General features: G+C 28.7%; 1 protein-coding gene across 1 annotated transcript; it reads left to right on the top strand.

Moving 5' to 3' along the window:
- Positions 1-10,292: 10,292 nt before the first annotated feature.
- Positions 10,293-16,900, top strand: LOC113863725 (protein EXECUTER 2, chloroplastic). Its single transcript, XM_027497405.1, has 12 exons — positions 10,293-10,738; positions 10,865-10,981; positions 11,257-11,322; positions 12,350-12,456; positions 12,527-12,608; positions 12,987-13,673; positions 14,962-15,088; positions 15,180-15,349; positions 15,463-15,537; positions 16,182-16,274; positions 16,401-16,521; positions 16,570-16,900. Exons 1-11 carry the CDS (start codon positions 10,442-10,444, stop codon positions 16,500-16,502), a joined length of 1,923 nt encoding a protein of 640 aa, XP_027353206.1. The 5' UTR covers positions 10,293-10,441; the 3' UTR covers positions 16,503-16,521; positions 16,570-16,900.
- Positions 16,901-21,192: the final 4,292 nt, after the last annotated feature.

Below are 21,192 nucleotides of genomic sequence, written 5' to 3'. Positions count from 1 at the left end.
AGAAAGTTCAGTGAGATTAGGATTAGGCAAACAACTGCCAAGTCGAGTGGATTCAACACGCATGTATGGATAGACTCCTCACCAAAAATTCTCTGTTGATACCTTTCAGGGTTTATATACGGAGATTTGGATCGTCTCATGTTATTAAGGAAATGATATGGTCACGTTAACAAAATTATTTTGTTAACCTTAATGGGACTTGAAGTTAATCAAGGTGAGTCTTTATTTTAATATGAAGGTGAGTCTTTATTTTAATATGGTCACGTAATAGGTTCTATTTAATACGATACTTTTTTCCAAGCAGCTGTCGTGAGTAGTTTTTATATAATTTTTCTATCATAATGTAACCATTTTTACTATTTTCAACTATTCAATCAACGTTTTAGGGTGAATTAGGTTAGGTTAGATTTTCAGTTTGCACAATTTAGAAAATTGGTCAAAATCAATCAAAACAGTCACAGTTTGGTGAAAAGTGCTGAAAATATTCAAAATCAACCCAGAAAAATGGCTTCAATCACCTTTTTAGAAGACATCATATTTTGGGTTTTTAAACTTTAAAATATTTTTTAAAATAGATAAAAACTCTTATTACAAAATCTGTTTATAAATTATTATTATTATTTATTATTTATTATTTATCATAATTTTTTTACCTTATACTTAATTTCTCTCTTTTTTATATATTTCTGTATTAATTTATCACTAAATATATAAATTAAAAATAGATATTTAATTAATAGTAGTTTGATCCCGATTCAATTGATTGCACCAATGAATCAAAGTCTTTATCAGTTTAATAATTGATCCGATTTTAAACACGTAAATTATAATTTAATTAGAAATTACCATATATTAAGCTTGGCTTCGATTAGTTGAATGGTCCAATGTACTGTTTATATACCAGTGAATTTAGATACAAAATAATTTCATACAACTCCTTTAAATCAAAGGCAAGAATAGCTTTTAATTACGGACTAAATTAAATCAAATGAATGACCAAAGAAAATTAAACTAAAATATTTATACTTTTTGGAAAGGATGGCGTCTTGATATGGTATTCCTTAAAAAAATAAAAATTTACTTTTTTATAAGTGATAAATGTAATATTTAATTATTAATTAAATAAAATAAAATCAAATTAATTTACAATTTTAAGAAATAATACTGTTGGATATCGGTAATAATAAAACAATAAAGTATTCAGAAAAATTTATTTGAATATTTAAGTAATAAATATAAGATTTAATTCTTAATCAATCCAAATAAAATCAGCAAATGAACAAGTCAAATTACTTTCAATTTTAGGAAGGACAACAATCATTTCATATATGAGTTTTTTTATATCTTCCTAATGATTCTCCTACTATTTTATAAAGTATACATTAAATAAAAAGAATATATAAATTTATAATCTTAAAAGCATAGTAATTCAAAAGGTTTATTTTAAAAAATAAAATTTAGATTTTTTTTATAAATAACCACACCATAATTTGTTTCTATAGAAAAAAATTGCGGATAAGTTATTTAAATAGAGAATCTAAGTTTTATAATTACAGTAAAATGGATTTTTTGCAAAATTTCAGAGATATAGCCTCTAAAAAATTGTCAATGGTGATTTTTGCCTGATCTGAGGTGAAGCTGTCATAAACAGTGTTTAGAACAGTTGCATACTCCTAAAAATTCATCTGTGACAATTTTTACTGGCACAGAAATTTCAGCTTCACTAATGAGCAGGGAGGAGAGTGTTTCGAAGCCTCCATGAAAACTCACTAATGGCGATTTTTTAGACTATAAATAAGGCTTGAAACAACACTTTCATATGTAGATAAGAGGGGAATTAAGGGGGAAAAAAAAAGGAAGAATGCTTGGGAAGGAGGCCAGAAAGCAAGTGAAGAAAAAAAATTATAAATATTTTTAGATAGACAAATTTTATAAAAAAAAAATTTAAAAATCCTATGAACATGGTTTGTCATGCAATTATAGAATCGCACAAGCATATTTTTAACTTAATTTTATTGATGGTAAATTTTAATTATTTAATAATTTAATATTAAAAAATGCATAACACAAACATAATAATTTTTTTAAATAGTAAAAAGTTAATATTGTAGTTTAATATTTTTAATGTTATAAGAAATTAAAAAAGATATAATAATTTTATTAAATACTGAAATTTTAATATTAGGAAATGTATAATATACAAATAATAATTTTGAACAAAATTAACATAATAAATAATAAGTATAACATTTTTTTATTTTTTAGTTACTTTTATTAAAAATAAATATGATGAAAAAATATACAATAATTTTATTAAATACTGAAATTTTAATATTAGCAAATGTATAATATAAAGCTAATAATTTTAGACAAAGTTAACATAATAAATAATAACTATAGCACATGTTTTTATTTTTTTGTTAATTACTTTTATCAATAATTAATATAATTATAAAAAGATAATAATTTTATTAAATACTGAAATTTTAATATTAGGAAGTGTATAACATAAAAATAACAATATTGGACAAAGTTAATGTAATAAATAACAAGTATAGCACATTTTTTTTTACTTTGTTAAATACTTTTATTAAACATTAATATAATGAAAAAAAAGATATAATAGTTTTATTAAATATTGGAATTTTAATATTAGAAAATGTATAATATAAAAATAATTTTTTTTTTGACAAAGTTAACGTAATAAATGATAAGTATAGCAATTTTTATTTTGTTAATTACTTTTATTAAAAATAAATTTTGTAAAATTATTTAATGTAAAATTTATCAATAATAATTAAAATTAATATTTTCTATTAATTTTGATTAATAAAAAGTAATGAATAAATAATTTATTAAATTTGTGTGGGTATAATTAAGTGGAAATATATCATTTTTTGTATACTTGAATAATTCTTTTTATTTTGATATATGTTTATTTCATAGAATGATTTTTTTTTTTTATAATTTCAAGTAATGAGAGTACTATGTTCTCATCATTTATTGATAATGCTACCTAAACTTGAAATAAATGATATTTTACAAAATAAACTTGATCATATTGCATAAATATGTTAAATGCATATAAACGGTGGCCTTGTAAGTGCACTTCTTAAACATTAGAGACCGAAAACACATACATTTTATCTTCCTTGTAGAGAATGCACAATAACATTAGAAGATGTTGCTATGTTAGTTAGACAACAAATCAATGATCTACCAATGATTGCTTCTACTAATTTAAATACTCTAACACTACAGGTTATGAGAATACTATGATCTCATCATTTATTGATAATGTCACCTAATTCTGAAATAAATGATCTTTTACAAAATGTTGAACTTAATCGTTTTGCACAAATATGTTAAATGCATATAAATGGTGGTTTTATAAGTGCACTTGTTGAATGTTAGAGACCATAAACAAATACATTCCATCTTCGTTGAAGAGAATGCAGAATAATATTAGAAGATGCTTAGACTACGAATCAATAGTCTATCAATGATTGCTTCTACTAATCTGAATACTTTAGCATTGCAGGATATATGTGAATAGTTACTAGGCAGTTGGCATGGATTAAACCATATTGAAGATTCCAAAATAAGATTAAAGTGGATCACACAACACTTTGGTTGGCTTCTTGCTAATTTGGACATTAAGGATACTACAACATACTCATGGATATGTATTTTTTTTGTGGAGGCATGTTCTAATGTCAAATAAAACTAAATTAGTAGTATATATAAAATTCATGCAAATGTTGGTAATTGTCCATGAATTGAAATATACAATTGAGGTTCAACATCCCTTGCCTTTCTATATAAAGGTTTAGATTGTGGTTTATGACATGATACTAAAGGAATTTGTGGATACCTAATACTGTTATAGGTATGGGCATGACACCAGCTTCTATGGTTGTCTCCAATACCTAGTGAACCAATAATATTTTTACTTGCATTCAGATAGAGACACCTTTGATATCTAACCAACATTTTATATAGAAAGATCTTGAAAATGTTAGACTAGCACTAGATCAAATAAGACTTTATGAGGTATCTTGTTAATATATCTTAACATTTTTTTAACTATTTTTGTACCTCTTTAATATTATTTATATCTATGGTTTTTGTGATCATGCAGTTTTTGTGGCGACCATATGAGAATGAAACTATTGAGTTGTTGTTCTAGATGATGTGAGAGGAGAATGTGTATTGTGACCAACTGTGAGCTCATTGATATGCTTTGAGGTTGTAAAGTGGCATATAGCTGACCGTGTGTGAACACTAAAATTTTGATTTAAATTTTTTTTTAAAATAAAAATGAAAAAATAAAAAAATAAAAAATCTGAATTTTAATATTACAAAAGAAGAATGGAATCAAAAGGTTTAAAAAAAAAACAAAAAAAAACAAAAATTTGTCTTAATAAAATAGGAAAATTTCAGAATTAATTTTTAAAAGGAAAATAGAATATGACAAATAATTAAATTCTTGAACCAATATTACTTTATACATAAAAAAGGAAAAATTCAGAATTTTGGGTCTTTTGGTGAAAACCCTAACAATAAAAGGAAAAAAGGACCATGGAGCAGCGGGAGACATGAGAGGAGGCTAAAAACTTTTTGAGAGGAGGCATTCTAAAACGGGGAGAGAAAAAGAGAAAATAGAGAGAAAGAAAGGTTAGTGGAAAGGAGGAAGAACAAGAGGCAAGCAAAAATTTTCAAGAACATCAAGTAAGCTTCATCATACATTTTACACATTTTTCTTCTTCATACATATTTATATTTTGAATAAACATTTCCTATATCAAATCAATCTCAAATGATAAAAAAATATTTTAAACCACCATTTCAAATATCCATGTCTCACCACCTCTCCACCCATTCCTCCATCTATCATCATCCACAAACACAAAACTCACCATAAAAAAACTCTTTCCCTACCTTGTCTCATTCCTCTTCCTTTTGCTCTCAATAACCTTCACCACTCAAAACCATGGCCTCCATTAACCTCACCTCCACCCTTTCATAACCTTTTTTTTGTTTTTCTTGGAGAAAAGCACACCCCTAACCCTAAAGTCCTTCCCTCTCAAATCTGAAAATTTAAAATTTGAGACCATTTTATCCTTTTTTTATTATTTTTTTGTCCGAATTTTTTTATTTATTTTATTTTTATCATTATTTAGTTCAACATATAATTTATTGTTTTAGTTTTATTTATTTATTCATCATCATTATTATTTGTTATTATGATAATTATTAATTTATTTAATGAATGAGTTTTTATTATTTATTTTATTTTTTTTATGTTAACTTTGTTTAAATTATTTTATTTTATTTTATTTATTTAAAATCTCTTGATACCGTTTACTTTACAATATCATATCTGAGTTGATTTTTTTTAAATTATTTCCTTTTTTATATTTCATTATTTATATCTTCTTTTTTAGGATCGTTATCTTTTATTTTATTTATTGTATATTTGTATCATATTAATGCGATTTAATTTTATATTTATGATTATTTTATTTTATATTGTGAATACTAAATTACTTATTTTTTTATAATTAATTAATAAATAATAATATAATTGTATCAATTTATAATACTAACGTATAGCTTCTCTATCGTCATGTATTATAAATTGATAAAGTCTATGTGTACCTACGTTACCAAGACTTTATGCAATATTAACTTATCACATATTATCATTAATTAATTAGTTAATCACTTTAATAATAATGCAAGATGTATTTCTCTTCTAAATACTAATTTACAAATCAATCAACTAATTTAAATCTAAATTATTTTATTAAGAAATAATTTATAATGCTAATGTGTAGCGACTCTACCTTTATGCGTTATAAATTGTCAAAATTTATGTGTACCAACGTTACCTTAGGTTTTATATAATATAAATCTATCAAATAAAATTTTTAATGTTTTTTATTAAATGAGTATCTTCTTTAATCAATTCAAATAAAATTATTTTTTTTATTTTCTTAAGTCATGTTTCAAATTTTGATAAATTAAATTACTATAATTTATTCATTTTATAAATTTTATAATATCGATGTGTAATTTAAATTGCCTTCGATAGTCTAATAAATTATAAGAAGTTTATGTATAGCTTACGCTATCTTAAATTTCTTTCAATATTAATCATAATCAAAATTAAAATTCAAATACTCCATTTACGAATAAAATATTTCTTAATGATTTGCAGTATAGTTGTGTGATCTTCCTTCACTTTCTGTATTGTTTTCTCGTAGGGTACATGTATAACTGCATTATCTTGTATCCTAAACATTATAATTTTTACGAAAAATAATTTTAATTCTAAAATAAATTTTTCTTTTACTAAACTTAATTATAATCAACTAATTTCATAATATTTAGATAGAACTACGTGGCTTTGAGTTCCCCATTGCATCCGGGGATACGTAGGAGCGGGAACCGTACCCGTCAAGTCAAAATAATTTTTAAAATAACCCGAATAATATTTCAATAAATAATATTTCTTCTTCTAAAATAAAATAATTAATGTTTAGGGGTTAAATAAATATTTTTTAAAATTAGAATAATTTTGTACAATTAATTTTAGGTAACTGTTTTTTAAACAGACGTTGTAGGGTGCTAATACTTTCCCTACACGTAAATGACTCCCGAACTCATTTTTTGGTTTCAAAGATCGTATTATATTTAAGTTTTTCCAAGGTTTTTCTTAAAAATAAACTTTGGTGGCGACTCCTCTCATATTTTGGAACAAGTTTGTCATCCGTCGTACCGTTGCGATCGCCCGGTTGCGACACCGTGTAATATGCCATTATGAATTTGCTCATCCTATTCCTCACACACTATAAGTCTTCAGGAAGTCTACAACAAATATTTATGTGAATTAAGAGAATCAAAGAACTAGAGACTGATACATAATGATTGGGTGACAATGTGGGAATGACAAAATCAGCATACATTATAAGGAATATCAATTGACCAGTATTACCCTTCGAATGAGTATTGAAGTTGGTACATATTGTATGCAATGAATTGGCTATGATTGTCCCCTACAAATGGAGCAACCACCACCCAAACAACATCAATTTCCGATGGAGCAAGATCTTATGTCCCCATCATTACCCTAGCATTAATAGGGGATTCTATCACCCTTAGTTCAACCGAATGAGGAGTTTTATCGGTCACCTCACATAAACCAATGGGAGCTATTTCAATAGAATGAAGAATCTCAACAATAAATTTCACAAATGTCTGTGAATAGAAAAGATAATCGTCGTGGTTTAAGAAGTAAAGAATCACGTCGAAGGAGATCTATTGATTGCAGTGGTGAAAGTGTGACATCTCGTAAGTTACTCCACGCATATGATTTTCTCATTAATGATGCCAAACTCCTTGTATACTTTGCACAACTCATTGATCTTGTAAACATTATTAACATAACCACGCCAATCAATGTTTTGACTAGAGCAAGCAACAATGACATGATGACATGAATATCTATAGGTTTGCATGTCACCACAATCATAATACCTTTGCCTTAGATAAACTCTATATTCTTAATTGTTGGATACATCTTGAACAAGAAAAGTCTTGTTCTATCTATCAAATATGCTGACACAAAGGTTTTTGAAGGCCTGCTTATTTGATTGAAGTTGAGTTGTTACAACTTCAAAGAAATATGGCCAACATTTTTATGTGCATATGCCTTACTATCTTTATGTGTAAATAACTCAGTCAATTGAAAATAAGTTGCTTTAACTAGTGTCGTTATTGAAAGATTGTGAGCATCCTTTAACACTAAATTAATGCACTCAATAAGATTCAAGGTTATGTGACCCCATTAATGCCCACCTATATGCAAGAATCCATTTTTCTTGTGGAATTTCATTAAGTCAAATTGTATATGTCTCTTCATGTTATTGCATTTGCTCATAATGAATATTAAATTCATGTTATGTTCTTGAATAATTTGCACAGCACAAACTCTTTCATATAATCATGACCACAACCTATAAAATGTATACATATTCATTAAATTTAAAGGAGAAAAAATGTCAATTACTTATGTGGATGACAAGTTTATGCAAATAAGGTGTCTTGAATCTTCGTAAGAAATTGGCAGCAATATATCTAATACAATATATGTAAAATGCCTTTGAAGGTTTCCACTGTCCATCGCTTTGTCTTATTGCTACATAAATGATTCGTGTCAATTCAAAATAATATCAACGCCATCATTCATCACAATGTGTTTGCGTAAATTATTAAGGAAAAGATGTCAACCATCTGCATTTTCTCCCTCAATAATAGCAAAACTAATTAGTAATATATTTTGATTGTCGTCATGTGCAACTGTTATCAATAAAGCTCCCTTGTATTTCCTATATAAATGTTTCCCATAAACTTGCACAAATGGTTTGCAAGTGTCTGAATGCTCTAATACAAGAACCAAAACTCTAAAAAACATGACGTAATATTTGAACATTAGGAATCAACTCATTATTGCAATAAACTTTAACAACATTCAACTGAACAATTGATCTGCAAATAACGTCACACATTACTACAGACCATTGTGGTAGGGCTTCATGCAAAGCTTCCCACTAACCAAATACCTTTTCAATTGTCTTTTGCTTTGTCATCCATGTTTTCTAATATGTTGTCATGTATCCATATCAAGTCTAAACTTCACTAATCACAAGTTTTATCTTAAAAGAAGGGACATATTCTACCATTGGTTTAATACATTTTACAATTGTGTCTACATCCAACTCTCTATGATCCTACAAAATCATATCTTGAGTACAACTTGTAGCCCGTTATACTTTCTAATTTTCCTAAAATATTTGTTCTTTCTCAAACTAGCTTGAACAATTCATCTGCAATCTGAGTCGCAATCTAAGTCATAGCTAACACATCTACAATAAAATGTATTTTGTTTAGACTCAAACACTTTATTGTCCACTCCTTTTGATATATTGTATTGATTAATTATTTGTATAATAGTTTCTCTATCATTAAATTGCATTCCAACATATAATTCTTCATGTACCTCATAATGACCTATCAAATACAAAAATAATAAAAATTAATTGAAAAACTAAACACAAATTTATGAGTACAATTATAATATTTCAAACATCACATACCTAAGTTAGTATACTCTAAAAATTCAGGTGCCTGCGCAGTAGTAAGATCTAAAGCATGCATGAATAATGGCTCCTCAAACAAATGTTGGCCAATCATTGAGATTGATAAATGAGAGTCCTTATCATCTACATCCTCATCATCACTATCATCAACGCTTCCATAATCTTCTTCAAAATCAGCATCATCACTTTCGGTGTTGTTCTATTCTTATTCTACTACTCTTTTAGGAACTATGCTTGCATAGGCTTCATCTCCTCATTACTTCCATAATCTTCTTCAAAGTCAGCATCATCACTTTTAGTGTTGTTTTATTCTTATTTTACCTCTCTATTAAGAACATGCTTGCATAGGCTTTTAGCTCCTCATCGCCACTTTATGTATATGCATCAACTGTAATTTATTTAAAAATAATGTAAAACTCAATGCTAGGAGTTAGGACATGATGTTCGTAATGTATTTGATACATTTGTTGAATATCATCATAGTTACTTATTGCAATTCTTTAGTACATAAAAACTCCAAAAATAGATACTAGACACATGAAATTATACTCTCTACTATTTTTGGAATATTCACTTCAATATATTAACAAAGCTAATATTTTAGTGCCTTGTCTAATATATTGTAAAAAATATACATACAAATTGACTTTTTATACAAAAATCTCACACTTTCACTCATGTTTGCAACAATCTCACAATTAAAGTAAACTACTATATTTGTACATAAACTATAAAATAATAAAAATGAATAATAAAATGTTAAAATTCAAATAAAAAAATAAAAAAAATGAAATAAAAAACTTAAAGTGCAATTTAGCACAAATTATAAATGTCAACTTATAGAAAAAGATTTCAAATAATAATAATAGAGATTTTATTTTTCAAAACTCCCACTAACAATTTTTCTTGAGAAAATATTTTTTTATTTTAAATTAGTAACAATTTTTTAAAGTGTAAAATTAATTATTTTACTTTTGTCTTCATAAATTACATTTTAAATTTAACAAATTATAATTTATTACTTTACTAGCTGTTAAATTTAAATTAAATAAAAAATTTAAATTTAGCATAAATTTTTTTTAACTTATACCAGTATATATATATATATTAAAAAAAGAATACCGCAATCCACATGGTCTAAAATTAATAATTTCTGTCCATGCCAACAGAAAACTTATCCCCACCCAGAAGCCGCAGAAACTCGTATCGTACCGTATCCATCTTCTTCGAAAGTCCACCCTCTCTCATTGAGAAAGAAACACCGAACCGAACCAAACATGGTGGTGGCGGGTGCATCCCAAGCCATCTCGATCTCCATCTCCAGCACAAGTCCCCAACTCAGAAGCCCTTCATGTTCCGATTTCCACCCTAAGAAGTCACCCACTTCCTTCTTGGGCTGGGCCCAGCCCCTGCAGCCCAATGTCTCAATCTCCTCCAAAAGGACCCATCGCAACCACCACTGTTCCCGCTGCACCGCCAATTCTAACCACACTTCTCTTAACTGGGATTGGAATCGCTGGTGCCGCCATTTCTCCGAAATTGAACAAGCCGAGAGCTTCGCCTCTGTTCTCAAGGTATCAAACCCTCTCTTCTTATTCAAAACTATTATAAACAATTTTATATCATTTTTGCCAAATTTTGAAATTTCAAAAAGTGCTACTCTATGCTGAGTTGGTTTGTGTTTAAATTGATTTGGGCAGTTTCAACTTGAAGATGCTATTGAGAAGGAAGATTTTCAAGAAGCGGCGAAGTTGAAGAGAGCTATAGCGGAAGCAACGTCGAAAGATAGCGTTGCTGAAATTATGTCTCAGTTGAAGGTAAGAGCCAGTTTTGTCTTGAGTTAGTGTGTGTTTGAGTAAAAGGTGAGTAGAAATGATTTTTATGAAATTAATTGTGCAACTGAATATAATTTTAGATACCAAATAAATCAATCTGAATATATAATTTTAATAGAAAACGTGTGTTTTTTTTTATTGAGAAGTGTGAGAATTGACTTTCTAATTGTAAAACGAAAAATTTCCTTAGTTGGTTTTTCAAATTTTATACTTATAGTTTGGTTTATGGTGATGTCGTGGATTGTTTTGTGTTACAGAATGCCATAGATGATGAACGATACCATGATGCTTCAAGATTGTGCAGATACACTGGAAGTGGACTGGTAACTTTCTTGGTTGCTACTTTGTGCTAGCCGTTGTTCCTTCTGTTTTTTATTATCATATATGCAGCTTCGTTGTATTTAGGTAGCGTTTGGTTAATTTTTTTAGGGTTATTTTCCACTTAACAAGAAGTTGAGTCAAACAGAAATTTTAGAAAAGCTCTAAAAATTAAAAGTAGTCCAAAAATTTTGAAGGGTAGAACTTTTGAAGGAACATCTGCTTTTATGGAGATGAGAAGTCCAAAAAAGCTGGGCGAAACACTACCTTAATATTTGAATATTTAGCTTCTTTCTTTCTTTTCTTTTCTGTTCTCCTTACAAATTTGGCTGGGAAAATCCCACAATGAGAAAAGGGAGAAAAACAAAAAAATACGCAGTTCAACATGGCTCACCAAACTTGCCCTGATCCATTAGAGAATATAACTAAAATATCCACTGCACGAAATAACAATTAATAATATTTATTTCTCACACTGTGTTTATCAGTAACCCAAACGCTACTTGTAAGTTGCAACCAATAACTCAGTTCTGGAGTGCAGGAGAGAATAGGAATTAAAGGTGTGTTTTGGAAAATAGAAATTGGGAGTCATATGGAGGCAGCTGCGGAAACCCTCCAAAAGTTTCCTCTTCACTCACTAATGACAGTCTAACTTGTTGATTTATGTGAGAACGTTTTGAAGTTTGTCTTCGTGAAGGAGTGAAGAAGAGATATAATTAGAAGAAATTTAGAAACTGTCATCATTCAACACATTTCTAAGTTATAACTAAGAAAAGGATTGACAAAAGTTATATATTATAATAGGAAAGGATCTCCAGATTAAGAAACATCAAAACAGATTAAACAAGTTTGTGATAATAAACTTATGGAGTTATCTGGGAAGGTACAGATAAGCCCATCTGGAAAATAAAGTGGTGGTTATGATTTGTGAGTATTGATTATGGTACTTGTGTCCTCGGCATGTTTTGTTAATCATATTCTCTTATTGTCCAATGACCATGAATTTTTTATTTTTTTTACCTTTATTTGCAGGTGGGTTGGTGGGTAGGGTACTCAAAAGATTCAGATGACCCCTTTGGTAGAATCATACATATAAGTCCTGGGATGGGTAGATTCGTTGGCAAGAGTTACAGTCCAAGGTATGATTATTCCAGTTTCTATTTTTCCCTCTGTTTATTGGGTTGCACTGCTTATTTCTGCTTCATACAGACAGTTGATCACAGCATCTACTGGAACACCAATATTTGAAATTTATGTGGTAAAAAATGCTGACGACACATATCATATGCAGGTAATATTCCAATTTTCTAACAAAATGATGCTTGTTCATTTGTGACCCACAAATACACTTGAGGAAAACAAAGTCTTAGTCCAAATGTTGATTCATGGATGATTTTGAATTGTTTCAATCTGAAAAAAGGACACCCACATATTTTTCAGAAGAATCTTAATTTTGGGGTACTAATGCAAATGTTTAATAAGTAAACTGGACATAAATGAATTATAAAGTGGGAACATTATTTTGAGGTTTCACTTAAGTTTATAATTTTCAGGTGTGGCATTTCTTTACTGAGTCTGCTGTCGTTGATATCTCTACTTGATTGTGAATATCTTGCTTCAGTAGTGTGCCTGTAATGCTTATGATGTCATATTTGTCAACAATTATTAGGTAGTATATTTGCGACGAGCCAAAGGAAATTCTACGAGTAACCCTCCATCTATACCTGCTAAAAGCCCATCCAAACCAGAGATTGAGAGTGCATCTTCAGTTGAGGTGCAGGAACAGGAAGATAAGGTTGAGAAAAATGATGAGAAAAGCAGTAACATTGAGGGAGCAACTGAGGAGGGCATTAAAAGTGTCATAAACTTTCTTAAAGAAAAAATTCCAGGATTGAAAGTAAAAGTTATGAATGTTAATGTTGAAGAGGAAGCGGCAGAGGACAATGATTCTATTAAGCAATTGATGGAGGAAGATGGTAATAAAACAAAATCCAGCGAGAATTCTGATGAGGAAGTTAATAATCTGGATGAACCGGATGGGGTCACTCTAGAAGGAGATCCTGATTCCTCAGAAGAAGAAAAGGATTTGGATATGAAACTTTTTATTGGTGGAGTTGTACACAACAATGAAGATACTCCTGTCAAGGATGAATTTATACGTCTTCCAGCTGAAATAAAGGATATGGAAAAGGATTCTTTTCTCTTTCATATTCCTAAGAGAAATCTAGATTATGATATGAGAGAAGATAAGGTTCCCAATATCAAAGTGGCAGCTCTAGCAGCACAAGGAGTCTCAGAGCTTATGCCTCCCGATGTTGCCAAGGCATTTTGGAGTTCTGACAAAGTGTCTTCTAAGGTGAGATTAAGATAAGTAATATATAATCATTGTTATATTCATATTGCTTTAGTTCTGTTAGCTGATACTAGATAAGAATTAATAAATTCCTGTTATGATTATAATGTTAAGTGAAAATCATGCTGACTAGAATTCTTTTGACAATTTACACTAACCAATAGGACAATTCCTGTATGAAAATTAGACTGTACTATTGATTTAAAAACTGATAAGAGGTACAAAAAAGGGAAGAGCTAATGTGGATATGAATGAAACTCCAAAGCTTCAAGCCTAACCTAGAAGGTGGAAAACTCATACACAATTTCACCTCATGTAACCCCCCCCCCCCCCAAAAAAAATATAAAATACATTAGATCTATCATCCATTTTCTCTCTCCTCTAACTAACATGCAACTTGCATCACTAACTAAGTCACCCTTTCCATCCTTCAACCTAGAACACACTTGTAGGGCCTTGGGCCTGGTCTTAGCCAGCTGAGGGATGTTGGATCCTCTATCTCATCAATAACCTTCCCCAAAATCCCTCTGGTTAAATTTGTGCATTTATTATTATTTTGCCACTCACATCCCCTGAAAAGTCAATTACACAGTAGATCTTCATATAAAATGAAACTAGAGGAGTCTTGTCTAAGTTTTTTTTGTGAACTTTGAGAGATTTAGCTTGATTTACTCTTCTTTCCTTTTTTTTTTTTTTTTGCTCTATTATTTACAGATAGAAGTGTAGTACTGAACAAATCGTACTGCATTTGGGAAGATATAGTTTTCCAAATAAAGTGTAAATTAATAATGAATGCATAATTTTTACATAAATTTTTCTGTAAATTTTGTTTCAGAATGTTCTAGTTTTACTCTCTTGGTTATCATTGATAAATGCTTGCATTCAAAATGATTTTCCTTACCCCAAAATGATGGAAGTGGTATCTATTGAAAGAGAGAATTATTGAGAGAAATTGTGTGTTAGGTAGTCTTTAATTTATTGATTGATTTAGAATCAAATAGAGATTAATCCTAGCTGACAAAAACTAACATCAACATAATAATCAGTAATTGATTATCGTAATCTAGTCAAAATGAATGTAGTTGAGAGTTGACTTTATATTCTAATGTAAATGATAACATTATGACAGTAACATAATCTTGATGACAGTTCCTGTGCAAATTTATCTTAAATTACTCTGAAAACATGGGATTGTGGTGTCTGTCTGATCCCTTGCACAGTTTATTTTAACTCGAACCTGAAATTCATGTTTTTCTTTTCAGTGAACTGACTGATTATTCACTTAACTTAGGTTTCCAAAAGCATGCGTGAAATTGTCAAACTTGCTATTAGTCAAGCACAGAAAAGAAGTAGATTATCTGAGGATACATATTTTAACCGGATTACCTGTTCAAGAGGGGATTTTGATCCTTTCGATGGTAAGGTTGCTTATCTTTTGTGTCCATGATGTTCTTTGGAATTTGGGCAAAGAATTAGCTAAGAAAGCGGACTCTTCTGGTTAAAATGTAGGACTCTATGTTGGTGCATTTGGCCCTTATGGCATTGAAATAGTGCAACTGAGACGAAAATTTGGACATTGGAATGAAATGGACACTGAAAACCACACTTCAGACATGGAATTCTTTGAATATGTAGAGGCTGTGAAATTGACTGGGGATCTTAATGTTCCTGCTGGCCAGGTTTATACATCTTTAATCTCTTGAATCTTTGCAATCATATTGTAAACTTATATCAAGTTTATGTTTGAGCATGAAAAGAAAGTAAAATTTTAATTTTTTTTTTTTTTGCGTAGGTGACATTCCGTGCCAAAATTGGTAGAGGCAATCGCAACAGCAACCGTGGGATGTATCCTGATGAATTAGGAGTGGTAAATGCTGCATAATTGGGTTTGTGTGTGTCAGTGTGCGTTCTCATGCTTTTTCAAATTTCACTTCTAACCATCATTCTGGACCTGTTCCCTAATATTCCTTTATGTTGTGACCTCATACCTGCTGTCTCACTTAACTTTCTGCCCTTTCAAGTCCTATTTTGTGCCACTATTATATTGTATTACTGTTAATTACTCGAATCTCCTAACTTCTTCAGTATTCATAAACATGAGCATGAAGTGTAAGAATTGAATTCTTTCTCCATATTATAAGTTTTAAAGAAAGTTACATTACTGGCAGTCAATTTTAACTGATTCTCCATTCACAGTATACCAAAACAAAAAGATAATGATGGCAGTAAAGGTTTTGTTTGAATAGACCATATGCACTTTGGTAATCTTTACTCCTTGAAAAATTAGTTTTCAATTGTCAGCTGAAGAATACCCTTAGTATGCATAAAAGTTTTGCTACAATTTCTGTGGTTGATTTCTAATACTTTTATATGTATTTTGAGACCCATATACTTTAATTGGTTTGTATCTTTTCTACTTTGCCTGATTTTTATTCTTGAGTTGTCATTTTGGTCATTTTGGATTGTTCTGGAAAGCAACTAATCTTAAATACTGCACTCATTTACGAACAGGTTGCTAGTTATAAGGGCCAGGGGAGAATAGCAGACTTTGGTTTTCGAAATCCAAAATGGGTTGATGGAGAATTGCTTCAACTTAATGGCAAGGTAAATTTGCAGTCAGATTTGTTTCATTTTCTTCAATATGCAAGCCTGAATTTTCGTCTCAATCAACAGACTTTGTTTGGTAGAATTTCTGTTGACATTTTTTGTGTTTGCTGTTGTCATATTTAGGGCATGGGACCATACATGAAAGGTGCAGATCTTGGTTTCCTTTATGTTGTGCCTGAGCAAAGTTTTCTTGTGTTGTTCAACCGGTTGAAACTTCCTGAGTAAGCGACAAAACCCTAATCCTATCTAAATTTATTGTTGCTCTGATACGGGGTGAAACATGAAGGATTCTGACACTAGTTACAGTACTGTGTTACGTTTTGTATTGAGAGTAGTTTTACCCAACATGCAGGCACTTGCTATTTTCTAGCCCTTCAATCCTTTCATGAGTTCAATTTTTCGTAGTTTCTGTTACCAATTTCTTAGTTATCATATTGTGTATATAAATTTTGCTGACCGTGAAAATAGTGTTAGGAACTCCGAAAGAACCATTAAGGAATCCGTTATGTGCATTATACTTCAGGCCTATGTGTGCCTCTTTTCTTGTTTGGACTTCTCTGGTGTGGAAGTCGCGCTCAGTCTGCCTGTATGTAAGGAAGCCTATATAATTAAATTTGACAATAAAGAACTTCAAACGTGTGGTAATTTATCCACAGATTTGGTTTCATTATTTCCTCTTGATAATGATGGGTTTCCTCTTGGCAAAAAGGAAATAATAGTTATACGCTTCATCCTTCTTGTGGCCCCCATCAAGACAATTATGGTCAAGGAGGAGGCAGCTCAAAAGGTGCCTCGTGGTAGATTCCTGTATAATCCTAGAGTGCTTTTGGTGACGTGTGGCGACAAAAAAGGTGTCTTGTGAGAAAGCAAGTGCTCCATTATTCAGCTGGGTGGGTTGCTTTCTATAGATGTTTTTATATCAATAAATTGCATTAAAACGCGCAGGATGAACCTTTCCAGCAGACGCTTGGCTAAAGTATGACGGAATTCGTGTCTTTATTATTACACTAAAGCTACTCCCAAAAGAAATCAGATAACTTTTCTCCATGGGAAAAGCTTGTTTAGATTTTAGTTGGGCCCACTTGAATTTCCTTCGATTATTCACCATAGCCGAGATGACAGACAATAGAGCAATAAGAAAACAAAAGTATTTTTAGGCATGTCATATAAAATCATTCATGTACATTTGTTGTATTACTTGTATACATGTGTATCAGTTTAGTGAACATGATAAGATAGTAAAACAGATGATATTATGTTATTCTTTTTAAATGATAAAATTATTTGTTATAAAATATTTAAAAAAGTATAAAGTATAAGTAAAAATGTAATAAAAAAAATTATGCTATATAGATATTTTTTAACTCATCACTCTTTTAGGATAATAATTTGAACGAATAACTTTGAAGAATAACCTATTATATCTTATTAATCAACAAACACTAGGAATAAGAATAAGATATGATAGGATATCCTATCATTTTATCATATTCACCAAATGAGCTTAAATGTGTATAAATAATTATTTTTTGTTGAATTAATCTTTATTTTTTATTTTACATATTTGTTCATTTTAAGCAAGTTAAATTTGAGCTTGTAAAGAATGCCCATGTTTAAATTTGAGCAAAAGATTGACTTATTTTAAGTGAAATCTTGAGTGAATATTTTCGTACTTGTACACTTTACACAGAAGTTTATTTTAGAAAATTTTATCCAGTGACATTATATAAGACATAACCAGATAGTTAATACAGACATGTTTATTTTAGAATAATTTTATCCCGTTACAAAATCAAGACTTACCTAGTTAAGAATTGGATTCTTGTAACTCATTTTTATTTTAGAAATAACTTGACTTATAATATAGGATGGTTTGGTAAACACATCATCACATTTTAACTGCATGTTTGGTACAAGAATAATAAGTTAACAAAAATTAGTAAGTGAAAGAATGTGTTAGGTACATAAATTTATTTGTATATCCTCTACCTTAATGCTTAAGGTTTTGATATATACAATTTTCAGCATATATCTCTAAGGCATTGACACTACTTAAAATGAGCATCCCAAGACTACTAAACTTTATGGTCACAAGCATTTTGTATACGACCGTAGGTGTGTAGTTTGTTTTGGTCATATAATTATGGCATTAGTATTGATTTATCTAATTTTATGTAACATCTGTGAAAAATAATTGGAGCAAACTATTAAATTAATAATCCTTAGGATGCTATAAATTATCATTGTAGTTTTTAAAATTATAAAGAGAAATGTCTCGATAATCAGTGTTTTAAGGTTCAGGTTAAGGAATTCATAAGCAACAATTTTTATTAAATATTATATTGAAATGTATTAAGAATCACAATAATATATGTATTATTACCTTTTTTTTTTTTTTTTAATAAAAAGATATTTTAATTCACTAGTTAAGAGCCTAGTTAACATTTTCTTAAAAAAAGTCTCCAATCATTTTGGGCTTGAATGTTATGAATTTGTCAATTAATCCCTAAATTTGACAATTATAATAATTCTAGTTATTGATTTTGGGGTCTATCAGTTAATATGGTCCCTAACTTCAATTTATATCATTCTATTTGGTCATTACCGTTAAGAACTAAACCAACCAATTACTGTCAAATTTAGGAACTAAATTAATGATAGTTATCATATTTAACGGTAGAATTGATTATTTAATAATAGTAGAGATTATGTTCACCGGTAATATCAATTTTAAAACCAAATTGATTGATAATTACGAAAGTTGGATTATTTCTTTTTATAATATAATTTTTTTGAACATGAGCAATATTGTATATAAGAAGTTTTATATGGTAAATTTTTATTGAAAATTACATAAATTAATATAACTCATTGATACTACTAAATACTACAATTTTTAATAAAAAAATATTATATATAACTTCTTATGTACAATGTTACACATTTTAAAAAAATTGTTGTAATATAAGGAATAAATTGATTAGTAATTATAATTTTAAAAGCTGGTAAAGAATTGCATCTTGAATAAATATAATTTCACATCATCTCAATGTTGTATCAATTTGAAAATAGCACGAGGGATAGAAACAAACACGATGCAATTCTATTAAGCGAAGAATGATGGAGATACAAGTGAAAATACTTGACTTAACCATCGTCTTTTGTTTTTTAGTTTCACTCTTACCATTTCTATTAGTTTTACATAAACTAATTGGTTGTTATTTTTTTTCTAAAAAAAGTCACTGTTCTTTCTCTTCTTCATCTACTACTAAGGTCCTTCCGGCCATGATTGTTTGGAAACACAAAGATCAATCATTATTGATCATATTTGATCTTGCTTTACTATTTACTTAAATTTTTATACACAACATATTTTGTCATCATAGTACACTTTTTCATTTTAGTCCTTATGTAAAAAAATTAAACTACAAGAATCAAAATAAAAAAGAATGTATTATGCATAGGAACTAATATGAAAAAAAAAAGTGTTAATATAAAGATGCCCAAAAAAAAAAAAATAACAAGTTGACAGAGGTTACATTGATTCATGGCAAGTTACAAAAGATAATTTACTAAGTTTAAATAATATAATTGTAGATTAATGTATTTATGAAAATTATTATGGAAAGTTGTTATTTAAAAGTTTAGTAAAAAATATTTTGTAATATACTCTTGATACATTTTAAAGATTATTTAAAAGATTGTTTAAGTGTAAAACTTACCAGTTGTATCTTAATACTTTTGATGTTTTTCTTTGATTAAATTAGATATTTATTTAGGATCATCATTCGACATTAACTTTTATTATGTTGGTCATTGAAGTAAAATTTTAATTGAGACCAACAATTGAATGACTGTATTTAAGTTTTGTTCATTAAATAAGTAAATTACCATAGTTTTTTTTAATAATGTAAATCACCATAGTTATACTTGGAAATTTGAACAAATTTAATTATAAATTTTAACCAATAAAATTAAGAAAAAAAGAGAGGCTATCACTACTTTTTCAAATAAAAAAATTAAAAATTAGTTCGCATATATAATATTTCATAATGAATGAAGACAAAATATTTTTTATTTAAATATCAAACATCATCTTCTCATAATAGTCTCTATAAGTTCAATGATATTGTTTAAAATTATTAAGTCATCTTTAATAAATATCAACTTGTGTTTATTGGTGATTTTTTTTTATCGTTTCTCTCTCTCTCTCTCTCTCTCTCTCTCTCTCTCTCTATATATATATATATATATATATATATATATATAATTTTGACTTCCTAATAAAATATTTTTTTTATCCTATAATTGATTTTATTTTTTTTTAGTTTAAGGACTAAAATAAAAATTGCATCGTGTATTACTACAATGAAATATATATATTATGTATATGGGTCAAAAAAAAATTTAAAAAAAATGTAAATAAGAGATAATGGTTTTACAACAGACGTTAACTTTAGGACTATTTTTAAATATTTTTTATTTATGTATGTTTGAATACTAGGTGAAATAGAAAAAAAAAAGGAGAAAAAATAAAGTAGATAATATTTAATATTTGGATAAGTTAAAATAAAAAGGAAGAAAATGATAAGAAAAAAAAATTCTTCTGCATTTAGATTTGTTAAAAAATAATTATTAAAATTGATTTAAAAGATCTTATTTGTTTGATTTAAATGCTTTTCTTAATAACTTATTTTATTTTAATATTTAAAAAAAAAAACGTGCCCTCCGCTTTCTGACTGTTTTGAGGGATGTTGTTTTGGTGGTGGAATCCAAAAAAGCAACCCCGTCGTCTTGTATGCTGCATTGTGTCAAAGTTACTTTGAAGGGTTCATCTTGTATTCAAAATGGAACAACAGAAAATAAAATTTCAAAAATTGTCCATAGTCATTTTTTGAAAAATAATTTTAAAATA

This window comes from Abrus precatorius, unplaced genomic scaffold (genome assembly GCF_003935025.1).
Source record: "Abrus precatorius isolate BTA unplaced genomic scaffold, Abrus_2018 Scaffold10, whole genome shotgun sequence".
Lineage (NCBI taxonomy): Eukaryota > Viridiplantae > Streptophyta > Magnoliopsida > Fabales > Fabaceae > Abrus > Abrus precatorius.
The sequence above is the reverse complement of the archived record's forward strand: the minus strand, read 5'-3'. Positions and strand labels throughout refer to the sequence as shown.

Coding starts and splice junctions, on each gene's coding strand:
- LOC113863725 (XM_027497405.1), top strand. CDS start 10,442: ATGGTGGTGGCGGGTGCATCCCAAGCCATCTCGATCTCCATCTCCAGC. Junction 10,982..11,256: donor AAATTATGTCTCAGTTGAAG/GTAAGAGCCAGT, acceptor TTTGTGTTACAG/AATGCCATAGATGATGAACG. Junction 12,609..12,986: donor ACGACACATATCATATGCAG/GTAATATTCCAA, acceptor AACAATTATTAG/GTAGTATATTTGCGACGAGC.